Consider the following 21022-nt stretch of genomic DNA (forward strand, 5'->3'; position numbering starts at 1 on the left):
CAGAAACAGTAAAAGTGTCTGTTAACACCTGAACATCGTCTCTCACGCAAGGAAATCAAACACTTTGTAGTTCTGCATTGTAACAGTGAAGAGAAATCAGGAGCGTTTCTGGATTTGTTTGAGTAACGTGACAGAAAACAGAAGATTTTTTATCTGTCAGTTGGTCAAAACAAACGATCTGAAGGCAGTTTATAAAGAGGTCACTGTAACAGTCCTCAACAAGCCTCATCCTTTATCTAATAAAATGTGTTTAAATCCACCAGATTAAAACATGTTTGGCTTCCCATCAACCAGCCACCTGAACACGCCTGATTATTTTAACAAAGTCCAATTAACAACCTAACAAACCAACACACAGCGTCCAAGTTTAAGACTCGTTTGAGGACAAATCCTTTTTTTCCTTATTGAAGCATCGCAGACGTGAATGTGATGCGTCCATCAGTATTCAGCTCACTGGTAGATTTAAAGATCAGCGACATCACAAATGTGGAAAAACTGAACACATTTTGACCAAAACAGACTCATTAATGGATAAATGAAATCAGATTAGATGTTTGTGTTGATAAGGATCAAATTTAAGACTATTTAATGACTTTAACTCTGAGTTTGTGTCTGCTGAGGTCTGATCACAGTCTCAGTTCATCCAAACTGGGACTAACGAGGAAAGAGAAGCTGAGAGAAGACGATCTGAACCGTGAAGAACACCCTCAGACCCAAAAGAACAGGGTGTCCACATACTTCCGGCCACACATTGTACAAACTGAGTCCTATTTGTGCAAAATCTCGATTCCTCGACTCTGCTGAGCGACATTCAGACGCTCCGGAGCGACGATAACGAGCTCGCCGCCAGAAGACGGATTAAACACGAGTTCATCTCCACAAAACAACATTTTAACATCAGAGATCTGCAGCCGAGCTGAAAGCAGCGAGAGGAGACAAGATGGAGGCAAATCAGCAGTTATTTAATTGTCTGACTCGTTTCTTCTCCCTCTCTCTCTCTCCTACGCACATCAGCTGCGGCTGACTGACCGTTTAGGCCGAGCGACCGCCCGCTCGCCCGCCCACACTTCATTTGAGCCGGATTCATTAGGTTAGAGAGAGAGAGAGAGCAAGAAGGTCACAGAGGAGGCGAGAGAGAGAGAGGGGATGGAAATGGGAGAAAGAGTTGAGATCAAACAGAGGGGGGAGACGTCGGGGGGAGACGGGGGATAAAACTGTCCGCTGATTAGCAATTACAGCCGCGCTGCCACGCGTGTCACTTCACTGGACCTCTACAACATTAACACTCCGACAGAGGATATTAATAGAGTCCAGCCGTGAAGGGAGGAAGGGGGGGAGTCACGGGCACCACCGAAGAAGACGCAGAAGGGAGGGGGGGAGATGGACAGGTCGGCTGATGGACAGAGGCCTGCTCCACGCCGCCCCGACCGCTCAGCTTTCATTAAGGCGGTCGGTGGCGGTGGGACAGAGCGGCGGGCCTCGGGTCAGCCTCGCCGCCGGTGACGGCACATTTGGCGTAATTAGCGGTGACATAGCGCCAGGAAGGAAGCCTCAGAGTGACATGGAGGGGAGGCGAATGCAGGCGGTGGTGCTGAGCTACGGAACAAATGAGACACATCTGTCCACGTCCAAAACGTCGTCCTGAAGAGGCCCAGAAGTGACAGAGGACCAAACGGGGCCGCAACAGAACCAGATCCAGGACAACATGGATGGATCTGCCATGAAATCTGATACAGACGTTCACGTTCTCCTCAGGATGACTTGATCTGTCCGCGGGTGTGAACAACGTCTTTAAAAATGAACCTGTGGTGACAGTTGTTCTGTTGATCCCCGTCTGCTGGAGTTAAAACATTTATACTTATTGTTACAGTTTCATTCTGGGTGTGAACGGCTCAGTAAACATCATCACGACTGAGGGTGTGAAGACTGCTGGATGCAGCCTGGCTTCCATAATGAGAGCCTGGCTACTATGATGAAGGCTGTTTTCAATAATGAAGGCTTCTACGACGCAGCCCGGCTTCTACGACGCAGCCCGGCTTCTACGACGCAGCGCGGCTTCTACGACGCAGCCTGGCTATCATAGTGCAGCCCGGCTTCTACGACGCAGCCCGGCTTCTACGACGCAGCCTGGCTATCATAGTGCAGCCCGGCTTCTATGACGCAGCCTGGCTATCATAGTGCAGCCCGGCTTCTACGACGCAGCCTGGCTATCATAGTGCAGCCCGGCTTCTACGACGCAGCCTGGCTATCATAGTGCAGCCCGGCTTCTACGACGCAGCCCGGCTTCTACGACGCAGCCTGGCTATCATAGTGCAGCCCGGCTTCTATGACGCAGCCTGGCTATCATAGTGCAGCCCGGCTTCTACGACGCAGCCTGGCTATCATAGTGCAGCCCGGCTTCTACGACGCAGCCTGGCTATCATAGTGCAGCCCGGCTTCTACGACGCAGCCTGGCTATCATAGTGCAGCCCGGCTTCTACGACGCAGCCTGGCTATCATAGTGCAGCCCGGCTTCTACGACGCAGCCTGGCTATCATAGTGCAGCCCGGCTTCTACGACGCAGCCCAGCTTCTACGACGCAGCCCGGCTTCTACGACGCAGCCCGGCTTCTACGACGCAGCCTGGCTATCATAGTGCAGCCCGGCTTCTACGACGCAGCCTGGCTATCATAGTGCAGCCCGGCTTCTACGACGCAGCCTGGCTATCATAGTGCAGCCCGGCTTCTACGATGCAGCCTGGCTATCATAGTGCAGCCCGGCTTCTACGATGCAGCCCGGCTTCTACGATGCAGCCCGGCTTCTACGACGCAGCCCGGCTTCTACGACGCAGCCCGGCTTCTACGACGCAGCCCGGCTTCTACGACGCAGCCCGGCTTCTACGACGCAGCCTGGCTTCTACGACGCAGCCCGGCTTCTACGACGCAGCCTGGCTATCATAGTGCAGCCCGGCTTCTACGACGCAGCCCGGCTTCTATGACGCAGCCTGGCTATCATAGTGCAGCCCGGCTTCTACGACGCAGCCCGGCTTCTACGATGCAGCCCGGCTTCTACGACGCAGCCCGGCTTCTACGACGCAGCCCGGCTTCTACGACGCAGCCCGGCTTCTATGACGCAGCCCGGCTTCTACGATACAGCCCGGCTTCTACGATGCAGCCCGGCTTCTACGACGCAGCCCGGCTTCTACGACGCAGCCTGGCTATCATAGTGCAGCCCGGCTTCTACGACGCAGCCGGGCTTCTATGACGCAGCCCGGCTTCTACGATGCAGCCCGGCTTCTACGATGCAGCCCGGCTTCTACGACGCAGCCCGGCTTCTACGATGCAGCCTGGCTTCTACGACGCAGCCCGGCTTCTACGACGCAGCCCGGCTTCTACGACGCAGCCTGGCTTCTACGATGCAGCCCGGCTTCTACGACGCAGCCCGGCTTCTACGACGCAGCCTGGCTTCTATGACGCAGCCTGGCTATCATAGTGCAGCCTGGCTTCTACGACGCAGCCCGGCTTCTACGACGCAGCCCGGCTTCTACGACGCAGCCTGGCTTCTACGATGCAGCCCGGCTTCTACGACGCAGCCCGGCTTCTACGACGCAGCCTGGCTTCTATGACGCAGCCTGGCTATCATAGTGCAGCCTGGCTTCTACGACGCAGCCCGGCTTCTATGACGCAGCCTGGCTTCTATGACGCAGCCTGGCTATCATAGTGCAGCCTGGCTTCCAAAATGAGAGCCTGGATTCAACGACAAAGGCTTGTCTCAGTGATACAGCCTGACTTCAATGTTGCAGCCTGGCTTAATCAATAATTTATTAAAAAAACAATAAGGAACCTTCTCTGCTTATCGATGATAATCATTTTGTAATTAAGTTTTGCAGCCTAGCTTCAGCGCTGCAGCTTGTCTTCGATGATGCAGCCCGGCTTCAGCAGACTGCCGTGCCTCTCAGGGATGTAAATAAATGCAACGAGGCGACTTAACTTGGATAATTATGTGCGATGCTTCGGTCTGTTTATCATCAGTGACTGATGAAGATCCACAATAAAGAAGCTGCTCTTCTACGTCGTGTTGAGCTCAGTGATGCTGCAGCGTTTACACTGATTCCTCTAATTTCAGCTCATGTCAGGAGGAAGCAAAGCCGAACAGTGTGTGTGTGTGTGTGTGTGTGTGTGTGTGTGTGTCGCAGCAACAACAACAGGGGTTCCCCACGGTGCGCTAAACGCGACTTGACGAGCTTCCTGCTGCTCTGAAGTGAAAGCTGCCGGCAGCCGTGCAGCTGTCAGGCCAGCTGATCATCCATTACTGCCTGTTAGTGAGCGAGCGGGCGAGCGAGCGAGCGAGCGAGCGAGGGAGGGAGAGAGAGAGAGAGAGAGAGAGAGAGAGAGAGAGAGAGAGAGAGAGAGAGACAGAGAGGGAGAGAGAGGGACAGAGAGAGAGAGAGTTTGTTTACAGTGTCATTAATGAAGCTGTAGGTCGCTCAGACTCAGATGGGAGTTGATCAGTTTTAATCAATCATGTGACGTTTGATCACACAAATGGACTCATAACGACCCGGTTATCTAGAATATCTGAAGAACTCAACACTTTTAGGTTGGGCCTCTAGATTAAGAGGAAGTCGTCCTCACAGTCTGTCCACCAGGAGACGTTCAGGGACTTGTGTAAAAACTAGAAGAACTGACAGCTTCTTTACTCCAGTAAAAGTATATTAATAGAGTTCAGAGACAATAAAGGTAGAATCAGTAGGATTTGTCCCAGCTGTTCCTGAACGCACCACAAAGACAGTTGATTGTTGAGTCTCATTCCCAGGACGTCAAATAGACACATGTTGGGTTGGTAAAGCGTCCCGAGCAGCAACAAAGAGAGAAAATCAGAAACTCTCTGCAGATACGAGACACTAACACGCCTTTTCTCCACATTCCAGTCTCCCTCTCTGTCTGTTTACGCCTTCTTACGTCTTTGTCTCGTCTCGCTGCGTCTGCCGTGCGTGATGTGCTTTGTTACCGCCCATCTCTGCACAGATAGCACAATAACATTTCTGTTTTCTTATCGCCTGTGTTGTCGTGCTGTCTATTTAAATAAATTACTAGTTGATGTTAAGTCATTCACAGACCTCCAGATTTGAAATTAACAAAAAAACCCATTAAGAACCAAACAGGAAGAAGCAGTTAGAGGTTGTTGGATATTAAATAAAGGAAACAAGACTTCAGGTTCGTCTCCAGTGAAGTTAGACGTCAACATTTTGGTACAATAAGTGTTTCTTTACACAAACGAACAACAGAAGAAGCATCAGAGCTGTGAGTTGGTGTCTTTCCGCTCCTTAAACTGCCACTTTCTGTAACCTATTCTGGTAGTTTAAATGAAGGATTGTCTGAAGGAAGCTTAGGAATGAAAGTGAAAGTAGAGACGGAACTAAAAGGTCAGTGGGATGTTTGACTGATGCTGAAGTGGACGGCTGATCTCCAGCACTGCAGGCCCGGCTGAACTAAACTGAGGGGTGAGACAATATTTCTTACACTTTTTCCATCCAAACCTGGTATTTGGGGACGGAGACGTCAGCAAATTAATTTTGGCCATCCATCCTGGGGATGACAAGCGATCAGTTTGCTGGAGGGGAAGGCTAATTGAACGCCGCGTCGAAATCCTCCTGATGGGTAATATCTTTCATTATTCACCTCCCCGGGCTCCGTGACACACACGTCGCCTCTTATTTTACCTTCGGGAGGGGGGGTGGCAGCCATGACAGCTCACAAGGTCTCCACATGGGAAAATAGATGTGGGGAGATAAATACATCCTCAGATATACTCTCTCCTCGCTGTGCCCAGGCACTTCCCCGCCCCGGTGAAGTATTGTAGGGTAGTGCTTAGGAAAAGGTCGCTAGCTCGGGGGGGCGAGGAGATGAAGTCATTTGTTAGGCATCCGAAAACGTCCAAGGGCATCACTGAACTCACAACCGTGGGGTCGTCTTTAAAGAAGGAGGCAGAGAGGCAAAGTTCAAGTGGGGGGAAACAGGGAAGTCCAGAAAGGACGGACGGATGTTAAGAGTCTTCGATTAGATGTAAACGCTCGTTATACGTCGCCTCCAAACACAAAACTCCCCCGGACACACTCTCGCTTCTCTCATCCTCAGACGCTGCGCTGCCTGGGTGAAGTATTGTGGTGTAGTGCTTAAGAAAAGGTCGCCCGCTCGCTCGGGGGAAGCCGAACGATGAAGTCATTCGTTAGCATCTGAAAATGTTCGCGGGCTCGAACCTGCGGTGCTCTGATGGAAGACGGCAGCCGTCACATGTCGGACATGTCGGAGGAGGAAAATGTTGGATGGAAGAAAAAACTTTCTGCTTGAAAACAACAAGAAGGCCGTGATGGTGTGAATCCAAGCGCCAACACAAAGAAATCCTCTGATAAAGGAACTTTCCAAGGCCTGCCTTCTGACACAGACTAATCTACTCTCTAATCACTCAATCACCCCCTATTTTCCTCAGACAATGGACTCTCCCCAGGCCTCCTGAAGGGAGTGACAGCGGATCTTAGAGGAGATACGGGGGAGGCACTATCTGTGGAAAAGACCCTCCAGAGAACGGGATGATCTCCAGCACTTTTGTTCTTCGACGTCCCCGGAGAGCAGGAGGCTAAATTAGAGGTGTCACCCCCCGACGACAGCAGAGTGGGGGGTGACGGCCGCTGGGAGGGAAGCCGGACGACGCTTCCTCTATCGCGGCGACCATCTGATCCGGCCTGAGCAGCCATCGCAGGTCATCCATCATCCTCTCAGACGGAGAGAAGGTGTTGGGTTGTACCGAGGCAGGTCCGATCACAGGAGACCGAAGAAAGGACTTAAAGGCGGAGCTGCTGTCGGTAACGATAAATCATGCTTCCGGTTTTCAGAAGAAGCGACAGAATAGTCGTACAAAAAGTTAAGACACACATCAAATATAATCTTCAGCTCATGACGTCTTAAACCTTTGTATTGTCGACGGCAACCCGTCATCAGATCAGGTGAACGTGATCATGAGTCCACACCTGGTGCTGATTCTTTACCAGATTCTTTTAAAGGATTTTTAGAGGCTGGAAGACGTGAAGATATTCAGTATTTCAGCACAAAAGGAAACTTCTTCAGTATGGTAGCAGAACTGACAACACCACGTGACCCGTTTAATGAGACGTTGACTTTATGTTGACGTATTTTTCTGTGTTTTCAGGATTTTATTTGAAGCTGGTTGTGATTTAAATGTTTAAAGCAGATCTACAGGACTGTTCAGCCTCGCAGGGTCTCTGTTCTCCCAGTGTTTCTGAGTTTAAAGCATCAAATCTTTCCACGTGGTTGTCGACCTGATGACGGAGGAAAAACAAGCTGGCCGCCGGGTGTGAAACGTTTACCAGGGTGGAGGTAAACAGAACAACCCAGAACCAAGAGAACAAAACCAGCGACTGACATCACATCAGTCTCAGCGACAAGGTCGGCGTTGATGAGGCAAGGACAGCGCAGGGCAGGCCCAGGGGAGCAGGACGCAGACCAGATCAAATAAAACACCACAGAAGAAGAGGGGGGCTGAAGAGGAGCTGATTTATCTGATAAGAGTTCTGGGTAATTAATTAGAAACTCAATTATCCAAACCTTACTTCAGCAGTCTCAATTCATTAGCGGATAAAAAACCTCGCCCCTCGCTCGACTCTGACGACCACAGAGAGGCAGGATGTGAAGGCAACACGGCTCGCCTTCCTCTCAGAGACCCTCGGGTCAGCGCCGGGCGCTTTAGTCCAGCTCATCATCAGACGAGTGTACGCAACACACACACACAACGCACACAAACAAACACACAAACACAACAAAGCCACCACAGGGACGCTTGCAGCTCGCTCCGAGCTACGCCCCCGTGCCAAACAAAAACCGGCGCGAGCGCTCCGTGGAGACCGCCGCCACCGCCGCCGAGGCGTAATGAGCACGATCTAAAAATGCTCTTTGATTGACGCCTGTGTTCCTTGTTTTAATTATTTCTCAAACTAAAAAGGGAGCGACATCCCTCCGACACATCCTCGACCCCCCGCCCCCCGAAAAATCTAATTTCCAGGGGTTAGTGTGCATGACAAAAATGTCATCATGGCCAAAATGGCTCCGAGCAGTGACAACCTTTCCCAGGGAAATGATATTTTTCCAATCCGGCGGAAGGCGGATCGTGTCACCCTCGTTAAAGCCTTGATAGCAGGTCTTTAATATTCACCGTCTTAATTAGGGCCGCAGTTAATTTCATTAAATTCTTTGGCTGCTAAATGAAGCAGATTATGAGACATCTTTTATTGCGAAGCGTGAAATTACAGCCTGCCCGCTGCCAATGGCGGGGCGAAACTAATGAATTACAGGGTAAATAACACCCGAATTAACCATCCAATTTAACTCCTTACAAAGCGCCCGGCGCCGAGGGGGGACGAGTAGACTTGTCAAAACCACCCAGCCCCGCGCTCGTCTGCAGCCCCGCGAGAGGCAATTACAACCACGACACTAATCAGCTCCTTACAGGAACAAGACGCCGCCGCCGACGCCGCCGCCGCCGTCCGAGACTCCGGCCAGAATCAGAGTCTGACTCAGAGAGGAGACGCTGGTTTACAGGAGGAGGTCGTCCGGATGGAGGTCAGGGGATCTGTTAACGGAGCGACGGCTGTTCTCTGAGCAGCAGGCGGCAGGTAACGTGTTTCTGAAGGTGGAGGGAGGACAGAACCTACGTATACGCGTGTCGTCTTCACTGCAAACCATCCAACATTTACCAGAACAACAAGAAATGTGGACGTGATAGTTGTGTAACTTGGGGCTTCAGCTGTAAAAGTGTAAAGTAGGAGGTGATTACCAAGCAACATATTTAATATTTCTGTGAAATTATCCCCAAATTAGCACAATGATTACAACAGAATGTGTTTGAAATCACCCCGACGAGACTTAATGAGAATATCTGGCTGTTTTCCAACAAGCGGTTAATAAACAACTGGTGGTTTCTGGTTTCATCAGCTGCTCATTAGACCAAAACAGCTTCAGAACCAACAGTCGAGTGGCTGTTTTACATTGTGAGATCATTATTGTGGTAACTGCAGATATTACCATCATGTCTCTGGACCTTCATACATTAAACCACCAACAGTTTATCGAGGTCATGAGTTTTTCTTTGTTCCTCCTGTGAAGCAGTTTGAGGATGTCACAGGAAAACACACACCTTTGGTGACAGCAGAGGGTCAAACCTGCTCATTAAGATCCTTCATGTTGGACAGTTTCTCTCCTACACGTCTCACAAACCTTTAAAACCGCCTGAAGGAAACTACTCGATGGTTTCTGCTCTAACGTCTGACGCCTCCTGCAGCTCAGTGAACTGAAGAACGTCTCAACAATCTTCCTACACAAACTTTTCTGTAGTTATCCACCATCGATCGCTAATTACAGACGACTTCATAATCAACAATCAAGTGACTCGTGTGGAAACTGATTGTTTGGTTGACTGTGAAGCTTCAGTTTAGTGTGAACTGTTCCTTTAAACCTTGCTCGTCCGTCTGAGCAGGACTTCTTGGGCCTTGGACCCACACGGCTGCAGTGGAGCAGCTCGGTGGTCCCCGGGTCAGAACCCGGTGGTACCGGGCGGCTCCCGGTGGACCAGCAGCGCTCGGTCAGCCTTCAGTGGGTACATAAAGGTTTAGAAGGAGCAGAACCCCTCCGCGGTGCGTCTGCGGTCCCAGCGGCTCGGCTGCTGTGTCGGAGGAGATTAATTTGTTAGATTGTTGGTTTTCAAAGCGCCTCGGTCAGCCGCGTGACAGAGACACGAGCGAGCCGCTCCCTCTCTCTCCGGTAATTAGCGGCTAATTAGCGGCGTGGAGCAGATGTCGGAGGAGCCCTGCGCCGTCAACAGCCTCTGTAAACAAAGCTGGACGCATCCGCTCACTTCAAGGGAGGAGAAGAAGAGGAGAGAGGCGACCAATGGGCTGCCGGTACAGCCGGCGTCTCCTCTGTGGGTTCACGTGGCAGCCGAGCGGCGTCGCAGGAGGCGCCAGCTTCAACGCCACATGTGTTTCCTGCTTCACATCCTCCTGCAGGTTGTCGCCCCTCAGAGGGTTCATTATAACAACCACGGTGATGTTTCACTCTTTAAAGGGACATTCCACCCACTTCACCTGCTGCAGTCATCCACACACACACTTGTATGTTCTGAACATCTGAATCACAGTGTGTGTGAGCTGAAGGTTTCCTGCATGAACACACGAGCGCTTCAACACAATTCTGTTTGTTCCAGTCTGACTTTATCTACAGGGACGTGTTCTATCTGGTGACAAATGGACAAAAGTGTCTGCTGAATGTCCTCAATGCATCTGTATTCTGATTACAGACACATTATTAAAATGAAGACTGAAACACGAGTCAGAAAACACTGAACAGATTTATTAAAACAGCACAAATTGTGATGTTATGTTGTAACACACAGTTACATTATTGTCCGACTGCACAGCGGGAATATAATCCAGAATAAATCACGCAGCTTCTCCTGGTGACAGGATCTGTTGTTTTGCACTGAATGTATTTTGAGAAACTGTCGGACATCGTTTCTGAGCGCTCGCCGGCGCCGCCACACGCCTGACCTCGTCCCGCCCACACACACACCTGGACACACTGATTCTGGTCCTGTGTGGATGCGTGTTCACGCTGTTTGTACATCGTCCGCCTGTTTGTGAGGATTTTTATCGGCTAATTGCCTCAGAGTGGAAGTCCGCCCCGTTCTCATTACAGCCGACTGAGTCCGCCGTGTCCTGGCCTCCGCATGTGTGTGTGTGTGTGTGTGTGTGTGTGTGTGTGTGTGTGTGTGTGCGTGTGTGTGTGTGTGTGTGTGTGTGTGTGGTTTTAATGAGCGCTGGACTCTCTTAACGAAGGCATTCCCCTTTAACAAAAGGCGAAGTGAACTGCCGTCACCTCGAGTGGTTGAGAGTCGCTCTAATGAGATCTGGACCGGCGAACAAGTGGCTTAAACACCCGAACACACACAGGTACCACACACACACACACACACAGGTACCACACACACACACACACACAGGTACGACACACACACATCCACAGGTACGACACACACACACACACAGGTACGACACACACACACACACATCCACAGGTACGACACACACACACACACATCCACAGGTACGACACACACACACACACAGGTACGACACACACACACACACATCCACAGGTACGACACACACACACACACAGGTACGACACACACACATCCACAGGTACGACACACACACACACACAGGTACGACACACACACATCCACAGGTACGACACACACACACACACAGGTACGACACACACACATCTACAGGTACGACACACACACACACACATCTACAGGTACGACACACACACACATCCACAGGTACGACACACACACACATCCACAGGTATGAGATTGAAGATGAAGAAGAAGGAGGAGTCTGCAGGAGCAGCGATGGCGCCTTCAGGAAGTTAAATCAACAGAAAGCCCAGCGACAGAAGACGTCACCGTGCTCACTGATCGATTCACAGGTCAACTTAACACCAACGTTCGAACAGGAAACACTGTTTGGTGTGTGTTGTTGTGTGTTGGTGTGTTGTTGTGTGTTGTTGTGTTGTGGAGAGGAAGAGGAAGTGATGCTGCTGATGTCCCGGCCTCCTCCTTCCTCAGAGGTACGGTGAGAATCTGAGGTTTCCTGTTTTGTAACGGTGCTTCTGTGATTGTTGTACAGAATATTTCAGCGCAGCAGGTTTGTGCTGCTGATTAAAACCTCAACGACCGTCAGCAGCACTGACACATTAGATACAGATGTACTGAGTCCAGACTCGGCTGATGCAGGTTTGTGTTGTGAACGTCCGGTCGAGTCGTCTCTGGGAGACAAAGAGGTGTCGGAGAGTCAGAACCGCCGGCTCATTAAAACCCAGTGTGAGCCGCTGCTAATGGGCCGACCAGGACGCACTGCAAATGGAGCGTTAATGGGGAAAAGGTAGCTGAACCTTGAACGTGAAGAGCGATCTCGTCCCTTCTGAAACGCGCTCTAATGAGGGAGCAGGTCTGCGGCGTGGCGAGCCTGACGTCCACGCTGAGCGGCGAGCGGGGAGACGAGGCGCAACGACCACAGGGAACCATCACATCAATTAACGTCCTCTTCCAAAAAACTACAGCAGGAGGAGGCGCGGCGCTCAATGACCACGATGACCACGTGTCGCCTTTACTAGCACGGACTCATCAGCTGACGTGATGAAGAAGCTTCTGGTGAGCAGGATGAAAGCTGGACGATGACCAGCTTCCTGTTCTGTGTGGACCACCTGTCAGCTGACGGACCAGAACCCAGCCGAACCCGATCCTCCGGTTCTGATGTGAAACTTAAACTCCTGATTATCTATAAAGTATTTAAAGGTCATTGTGATACCAGAGCTGACTGTTTAATACTCACTGTGTTCATTAAAAGACCCAAAGTGATCCATCAGGTCAAATCTGTTTATTTTATTTATTTATTTATTTTCATAAATTTATTTAAAATGTATTATTTATAATGTATTTTGTCCAATCATACGAGTGTATTAATATGTATCTTTAATAACAGACAGAAGTTCTGGTGTCATGTTCTCACAACAATCTCATGGACGGATGTTTTTCTCTTAATTCAAATTTTTCATAATTGATTTTCTCCAATAAACATGTTTTTTCTTCTAATTTACATTTTTGTTATCTAATAAAATTGACTTTTTGATAAATCATTTTGACTTTTGATCTAAAGGTTTTGACTTTAAATCTCATTATATTGACATTTTTCTCATAATTTGGATTTTTGGCCTCATAATAATTCATAATTTAAATTTTCATCTCACAATGACACTTTGTTTTTCTTCATTATCGTCATAAAACATAATTTCATCTCTTTGTTTAATAATTTCCATAATTCCCTTTATCCCATAAATTAGTTTTTTCATCTCATAGTAACATTTATATCTCATTAATTTGCATTCTTTCCCCTCATAATTTGGATGTTTGCCTCCTAAAATAGACTTTTTCTTTCATAGTTTTTAATTTTAATCTCATAATTTTGACTTTATTTTCTTAAACTCATATTATCTTTAAATGTTGTTTTCAGTTTTATAAGCAGTAAAAATAACTCACTGTTCATTCTGTTAATTACCTCCCATCAGCCGTCACTGTAATATATGATAATAATAATAATAATAATAACAATAATAATAATAATAACAATAATAATAATAATAATAATGACATCATCACATGAAGCTTTTTGGTAAACAATACTCTGATCTGATTTTGCGTGTGCAGTCGTAGCGTTTATGAAAATAAAAAACTACAAATTACAATTATACTGAAGACGTTTCAGGGTTAATCAATAATTACCATACAGACATTTTGAGTTGAATTAATAACAAATAGAATTATTAATTTATGTTTGTTGATTCCACAAAATTCTTGGCTGATGTAAATAAACGTCAGATTAAGAGACAATATTTTGTAAAATGTGAGTAAAAATAAATAATTACATTTGGTTTAAAGGATGATAATTAATGGGAGTCGAGGAGGTGAAGAAACTAAAAACATCCTCGTGTTCTGTGAATAATCGGAGGATCTTCAGCTTCTCGTCTGCCATCTTTTTAAAATGAAATGTTTCCAATCAGAACATTTAACGAGCACTTAACCACGAGTGGTTCTGGCACTCACACCAAATTAACGGGCCCGGAAAGCTCTGCTCCGCCTGCTGGGCCCCACCGCTGCATTAACACCACAGAAGAAGAAGACGAAGACGATGATGATGATGATGATGATGGTCCGTTTGAAGCTGGAGAGAATCTCACACGATGAGTTCGGCTGCAATTACCGCCGGCGCTGCTGCGACGGCCCGGCGGGGGCTTTTCTTAAACGACGACCCCGAACACAAACAGCAGCGGCACATGCCTCCCCCTCTCTCCCCCTCTCTCCCCCCCTCTCCCTCTCTCCCCCTCTCTCCCCCTCTCTCCCCCCTCTCCCCCTCTCCCTCTCTCCCCTCTCCCCCTCTCCCCCTCTCTCTCTCTGTCTGTCTGCGTGTCTCTCGCCCGCTCTCTCCTGGCGAGGCGGCCCCTAATCAGAGATGCGATTTGTTCATTAGGAGATTACAAACGAGGCCGCGGCGACGACACGAGAGGCCGCGATTAGTGCTCGCTAATTGCCTGATTTGCTTGTCTGGAGACCCCGCCGCCGCCTCACCCCCCCGCTACCCTTCTGCCACCTCTCTCACCCCCTCGCCGTCTCACCCACCGCCGCTCCGACACCAGAGGAGCTTGTTTGTGTCAAATTAGGAGCCGATTCAGGTGCTCTCCTCGCCGGCGCAGCAGGCGTGTGCGTGCGCCTCGGCCGCCCCTTCTTCTTCTGTCGTTCCTGTAAAACGCGGCTGCCAAGCGCTCGGATCAAAGAGCTCAGGAGGACAGAAACAAGAGGAGAGGACGAGGCTTTGAAAGGAGAAGAAGAGGGACATGAAGTGGACGAACAGAGGGAGGGGAGGAGGTGAAGAAGAAAAGAGCGACGGAGGGAGTGACAGTGAAATCCCTTCCCTCTCCTGCTCCTAATGATCTGGTTGGAGGACCCGGGAGAGCCCCTCACTCTAATTGATGTTAAGTGTGTGATTTCACTGTTAATCAAGGCCGAGGCATCAAACACAGAGAGAGAAGAAGAAGAAGAGGGAGAGTAGAAGAAGAAGAGGAGGAGAGCGGGAGCAGACAGGAAGTCTCACCTGTTTGATGGGGATGGCTCGCCCGCTGCCGATGCTGTCGGCTCGAGCCTCCAGGCCTTTCTTGTCCTTGTCCGTGTCGCTCGCCTTCCTCGACTGCAGACCAGACGAGAGAAAGACGGTTATTATCTACAAGACGCCCGACAAGCAACACGTGGGCCTGATGGCATGTTTTAGATAAAGGAACAGTTCACCCAAAATAAACACCAGCTCATTATCGACTCAGAAAGATGTTAAATATCAGCGACACTCGGCAGAATGCAGCATGACTCCTCCGGGTGTTTATTCCTCCAGGACCGGCTCTGCACCGGACCCGGATTTATATCATCAGGAGAGTGTGGTTTCAGTATTTGGGTGAACTGTTCCTTTAAAGACGTTGATATATCATTCTGATTTTTAATTGGAGTCACTAATGTTTGGAGGACAAAATACCAAAACCCAGATGAGACTGTGATCAGACTGAGACGCAGACTCACGGTGAAGAGGTTGGAGCGGCGTTTGGACTGCTTCCGGACCGGCGTGGGCGTGTTGGTGGTCTGCGGCACGTCGATCCGGAGCTCCTTCTGGCTGGTGCTGGGCGTCGACGGCACCGACGACGAGTAGTCGCTCAAACTGCCGCCGCCGTTACTCGTCTGGAAGGAAAGACGAGGAAACCAAAAGGTGCTGATTGTATCCTGTAAAATGAACCTGTTATATTCTCACAAATGAAAGCTGAAATAAAAGCATTCTCTATCTGAACATTAACGCCTCTGCAGCAGCTGAACAAAGTGCTGCAGTGCTTCGGAGGTTTTGGACGTCTCGTCAGTGTAATAGGCGTCTGCACGAGGAGGCCGACACTCGACAGTAATCAGCCAGAGCTAAAGATGCACCGAGGGCCGATCTGTGGAGGCGGCGGGAAGATAAACAGGAGTCTCAGGGGACGCGGCGGCGCTGCTCGGACACGCTGAGCGATGGCTTTTTAATGAGGAATCAATGCAGGATTGAAGGATGAGGATCGAAGAGCTTAACGGCCTGAAGCTCCTGAACACAGAGAGTCTGAGAGTGTTTGCTCTGTTACACAGCAGGCCGACGTCTGCAGCTCGCTCACATGATCACTGTGTGTCTGACGTGATCACACTTTATCAGAAGGCTCACAGGAGTTTGACCACATTCATCTCTTTCTCTGTCCAGAGACTTTAAGTTAAATTAACTCTGATCAACAGGAAACAGAGAAACTCTCGTTTGGGTAAATATCTTCTATAAATGAAGCACAGTGAGAGGAATCTGTTGAGAGATGGAAAATGTCCTGTAGCTTCTTTAACAGAAGTCTGGGCGTGTTTGACCTCTGACCTGGCTGATGTGGACGGCCGACACTTGCGTGGCGCAGACGGACGAGTGACTCGGCGAGTTGGGCAGCGACTTGCACGGCCCGATGGACAGCTGCTGCTTCTTCCTGGTGGCCACGATCTTCTGGGCGACTGAAACACACAAACCACAAAACACACGTCGGTCAACTTCATCAACAGACGGGAAAAGAACATGAACTGAACGTCCACTGACTCGTTTTTCTGAGCTGTACATTTGTCTCATTAGACATGACGGGCCAATCATAGCTCGCCATCTTTCAGAGAACGTGTGATGTCACTGGGAAGGAAGTGCTACAGATCGACTTCCCGGAACAAAAATTGGTTTGATTTTTCAAACTTTCCAGAAAACAAACTTACGCTGGATGTTGAAACATCGAGTTTCTAACCTCCCTTCTCCGTCAGCTGCAGTCTGACTTTAACATCTCGTGTTGTTTCAAGTCAGAAACATGATAATCAGTGAGAAACTACGTCCGGTTTCAGCTAATTACCACGTCAACATTTGGTGTGAAAGTGGCGTCTTCTGTCTGTTTGTGTTCTTAATAACTTCCCGCTCTGTGGAGGATGTTTAAAGAACCGTCTCAGAGTTTCTGCTCCTGTCGTCGCTGCCCTTGGCTCGGCCCGTGTCACCTGGAGGTAAATGTTTACGACTCGCTCCTCATTAACGAAGCCGGGGGCTTTAACGAGCCCAATTAAAACAATGGCTTCATCTGTGAGCGCATGAAACAGTCCTGTGTTTATTGGAACAGAGATAATGGAGTCGCTAAAGTTTTAACTCTCTCCTGTCTCCACTCCGGCAGACAGCTCCCTCAAACCCGTCACCAGACACAACAGAACCATCTCCCCGCTCCGGGTCGGACCTGGAGTCAGTTCTGATGAAGTTCTTTATGGACGGCCAGGATGTATAGAATAATGTGAAGTAAAGATCCTCTAACACACTCTGACAAACTGTCTCTGAACAAGACGTCTCAATATTAAGACCAAGTATCTCAAACTTAAGACTAAGTCTTTGTTTTAGAAAACTACGTCATTATTTTGAGTCTAACTCTTTATTTTGAGTCACTAAGTCTTTATTGTGAGACTTAGTCTTTATTTTAGAAAACTACGTCTTTATTTTGAGACTAAGTCTTTATTTTAGAAAACTACGTCTTTATTTTGAGACTAAGTCTTTATTTTGAGTCTAAGTCTTTATTTTGAGTCACTAAGTCTTTATTTTGAGTCTCTATGTCTTTATTTTAAGTCTCTAACTCTTTATTTTGAGTCTAACTCTTTATTTTAAGTCTCTAAGTCTTTATTTTGAGTCACTAAGTCTTTATTTTGAGTCACTAAGTCTTTATTTTGAGTCTAACTCTTTATTTTGAGTCACTAAGTCTTTATTTTGAGTCACTAAGTCTTTATTTTGAGTCTAACTCTTTATTTTGAGTCACTAAGTCTTTATCTCGTCTGTTCCTGAGTTGATGTTCAGAGTAGCTCAGTCATGTTTCTGAGATGCTAACTCATCACTCTGAAACAGAAAGTGGTCGTCGTCAGGTGAAAGTGGATCTTTAGAGTTACTGAGTCTTTATCCAGAGTTAGAATCCGTTACTGTCAGACCTGTAGTGACACTGTACTCAGCCGACCCACTGAGCAGTTCCTCTGTGAGGACGTACAGGGTCTCGTATCGTCACACGAGTGAACGCTGCTGCTACCATGGCGACAGAGTGACACCTGGCCGGGCGGCTGGGGATCGACCAATAGGACGAGGCCGCTCACATACATGTCAGCGTGTCCTGCACCTGGCAGGCTGTATATTACTTTAAGTGTTAAGAACAGTTATGATAAGGCTGTGCTAAATATTTAAACTGCACGGTTAATGCAATTTAACTTTATCCATCAATCTCGGTTCTGCTCTGAGAAGCTGCCATTTTCTTCTAATGGAAACGTCTCCCCTTTGATCAGATTTATGACGGGGCTGCACCACCGGGTGAGGCATAAAGAGGCCGGGGGAGGCAGGGAGGGAGGGAGGGAGGTGAAGCTGACGCTGCAGTGTTTCACTCTTTTCACTTAAAGTCAAACAGCGAGGCGACGGCCGGCTGCAGGTGAGAGCCTCAGAGCTGCACCCAACTGTTCCTCTCGTCCTCTGTCTTCTGTCTGCTGCTGGTTATTTAATATAATATGAACCAGTTTCACTCAGATTAAAATCAGTTTGTCTGAAGGAGAAGCTAAATAAAGTGATCTGCTGCTGAGCCTGTGAAGGAAGATGATACAACAGATTCTGACTGAGCTCATCAATACACTGATCAGATATCCTACAGGAATTATACAAACACATTTCAGCCAGTTGTCTTATTAATTTCACATTTCTATTGTCCCTGAATTGTCAATATTTTAAGACATAATTCATATTTCCAGTGATTGTTTCTGACATGTTGAATCATTATTTGGGGATATTAAGTCATTTTCTTCGGACGGTTCTCATTATTTGTGCTAACATGTTATTAGTTTGAGATACTATGTCATTATTGAAGTATGAAGTCATTATTTCAGGCTCCCAGTCACTGATTGAAGTGACTAAGTCATATTTGTGATAAACAGAAGAACTGGTGGAGACTAAGTCGTCACTCGCTCAGGATTTAGCGTAACTACGTCCTCGTTTGAACGATCGGGTCGTCTGAATGTGTCCTGTTGAGATCTTTGGCTCATCTGCATCGCTCACGCCTCTAAACGGTGGCTTGGGATTGGTCAGGTAAGTCAAGATGGCCGACAACACCATCAGACTCACAGTAAACAGTAAATGAGTGATTCTGCTGTCAGTAACAGTGACGGGTTCTGTTCCTAACGAGTGAAGCAGTTCATAAAGACGGCTCGTTAGTCTGACAGATATTAATTCAGTTTCATAAAACATTTGCTGTTGTGTGTTTTGAGCCTTGTGTGTGTTAATATTCACAGACGTGATCTGGAGTGTATGAACACGTCTGAGTGATTGTGTGACAGTGTGTGTGGTCATCTCGGCTCGTTAGCGTGCGCTAACGAAGCGCCCCGCATCTGCACTCTGACATGGATCAGAAGAAAGAAGCAGAGCAGAGAGAGAGTGTGTGTGAGTGTGTGTGTGTGTGTGTGTGTGTGTGTGTGTGTGAGTGTGTGTGTGTGTGTGTGTGTGTGTGAGAGTGTGTGTGTGTTGGGGGGTTCATGTCGCTGTAATTAGGCTAATTAAATTAGCGCGCTGATGGACGAGGGAGCGCAGCGCTGTCACCCTCCTCCTGCCTCCATCCCTCACACAGAGGTCACTCCCCCCGACCGGACCGGGCTTCACTTCCCATTACAGCAAATTACATGTTAAACACACACACGCGCACACACACACACACACACACACACACACACACACACACACACACACACACACACACACACACACTCACAGCCTTAAACAAAGAAAATTAGTGAAACAGATAAAAAGTGTTTTTCTCCTGATGATCTTCATTCTTTGCGGACAGCGTCAGTGTCACTCTGTCGGTGTGTTCAGGTTCTGGTTCTGGTTCTGGTTCTGGTTCTGGTTCAGCAGCAGAGACTTGATGACAGTCTGATGCTACATTTACCACTGTGGCTAAAAATATGTGCAGAATTATCTTCACCATTTACACAAGCCTCACACATGGAACCAGGAACAGTTCAGACTGATCGCTGTCGGGTCGTTCTTTAGACAGAACATTATTTTTATTCCATGTTTCGAGTAGTTAACTGGTTTCATCTTTCTAAGTGTGAACACTGTCCTGTTGTCTTTGACTCTGAGGAGAGTAAACTGATTTCAACATGTCTGATATTAAAGAACGACGAGTTCAACACACGTCATCAGAGTCTGAACAGGTGAGAAAATGTCTCCATGAACAGATTAATGATCATTTACGTGTTTTAAATTATGTTTTAAGATAAAATACCAAAAATCAACTGGATTCTTTGTGTTAAATGTGAATATTGTCTTTTCTTCTTCTTCTTGTAGGAAACAGATGATTAAATAAATCAGATGAATCCACAGACTAACCTCTGACAGTCAGACAGATAAAGATATTATCTCCACTTCATCAGTTTACACTATTTTTGATATTTGAATGGTTGTTCAAAAAAACAAATGCCCAAAATTAATTTTTAAATTTGAATAGCTTCTTGTTTTATTTGTCTTTTATAGAAGTCGACCACTTTTGGGGTTTTTCTGACGTTTAGTCGAACAAAGTAAATGTGGTTTGAACTCGTCAGCTTGTGGATTTAAAACTCTGTGATGATTATTTATTATTTAGAAAATATTGTTACATTCATTTATTTCTGCCATCAATTTCACAAACCTTTGAAAATGAAAAGTCTCTGAGTTTATTAAAAACTGTAAAACTGCTCTACATCAGGACGTTACAGTAAGTTATAAGACAATTAACTGATCTGTGAATCTGAAATGTGTCTTTTAGAGGAATAAACTAATCTTCTGATTGTTGGTTTGAACTCGTCTCTCATTATTTTCTGATTCTTTACAAAACAAACGATTCCTTAATTTACCAAAAACATGATCTTCACATTGATACTGAACCTTTTAAAATGTTTGACTCTGACTTTTGTAATAAATATTTTAATATCAACTTGATGACAAACTGACAATTCAACAGTCTCGTGAATTTTTTTCTTAAAAACTGTTTTGAGTATTTTAGGGCAGAAATTAACACAATAATAACTGAATGGACGTTTTAAGTATTTTTTAAACCAAAAAGCCAAAAATGAACTGGATCCAGTTTATTAAATATGAATCTTGTCTGTTTGTTGACAGTTTGTTGAACTAAATATTGTGTATTTAATCTTTAAAGCTGCTGTGAGACGAGCAGATTATTAATGATCATGTAGAAAATAATCTTCAGTTTGATGAAGTCAAAGATCAGCTCTGGTTTTAAATATCAGAATCT

The 21022-nt window shown here is 47.3% G+C and overlaps 1 protein-coding gene across 1 annotated transcript in view; it reads right to left on the bottom strand.

Moving 5' to 3' along the window:
• LOC115576535 (arf-GAP with GTPase, ANK repeat and PH domain-containing protein 1-like) overlaps window positions 1-21022 on the bottom strand; it is an 87415-nt gene that overhangs the window by 33254 nt on the left and 33139 nt on the right. The window contains exons 6-8 of the mRNA XM_030409064.1: window positions 16087-16357; window positions 15234-15389; window positions 14761-14853 (exon numbers count right to left, since the gene is read on the bottom strand). Coding sequence (XP_030264924.1) covers window positions 14761-14853; window positions 15234-15389; window positions 16087-16357 — 520 coding nt within the window. The remainder of the gene's footprint in view (window positions 1-14760; window positions 14854-15233; window positions 15390-16086; window positions 16358-21022) is intronic.

Source organism: Sparus aurata, chromosome 24 (genome assembly GCF_900880675.1).
Source record: "Sparus aurata chromosome 24, fSpaAur1.1, whole genome shotgun sequence".
Lineage (NCBI taxonomy): Eukaryota > Metazoa > Chordata > Actinopteri > Spariformes > Sparidae > Sparus > Sparus aurata.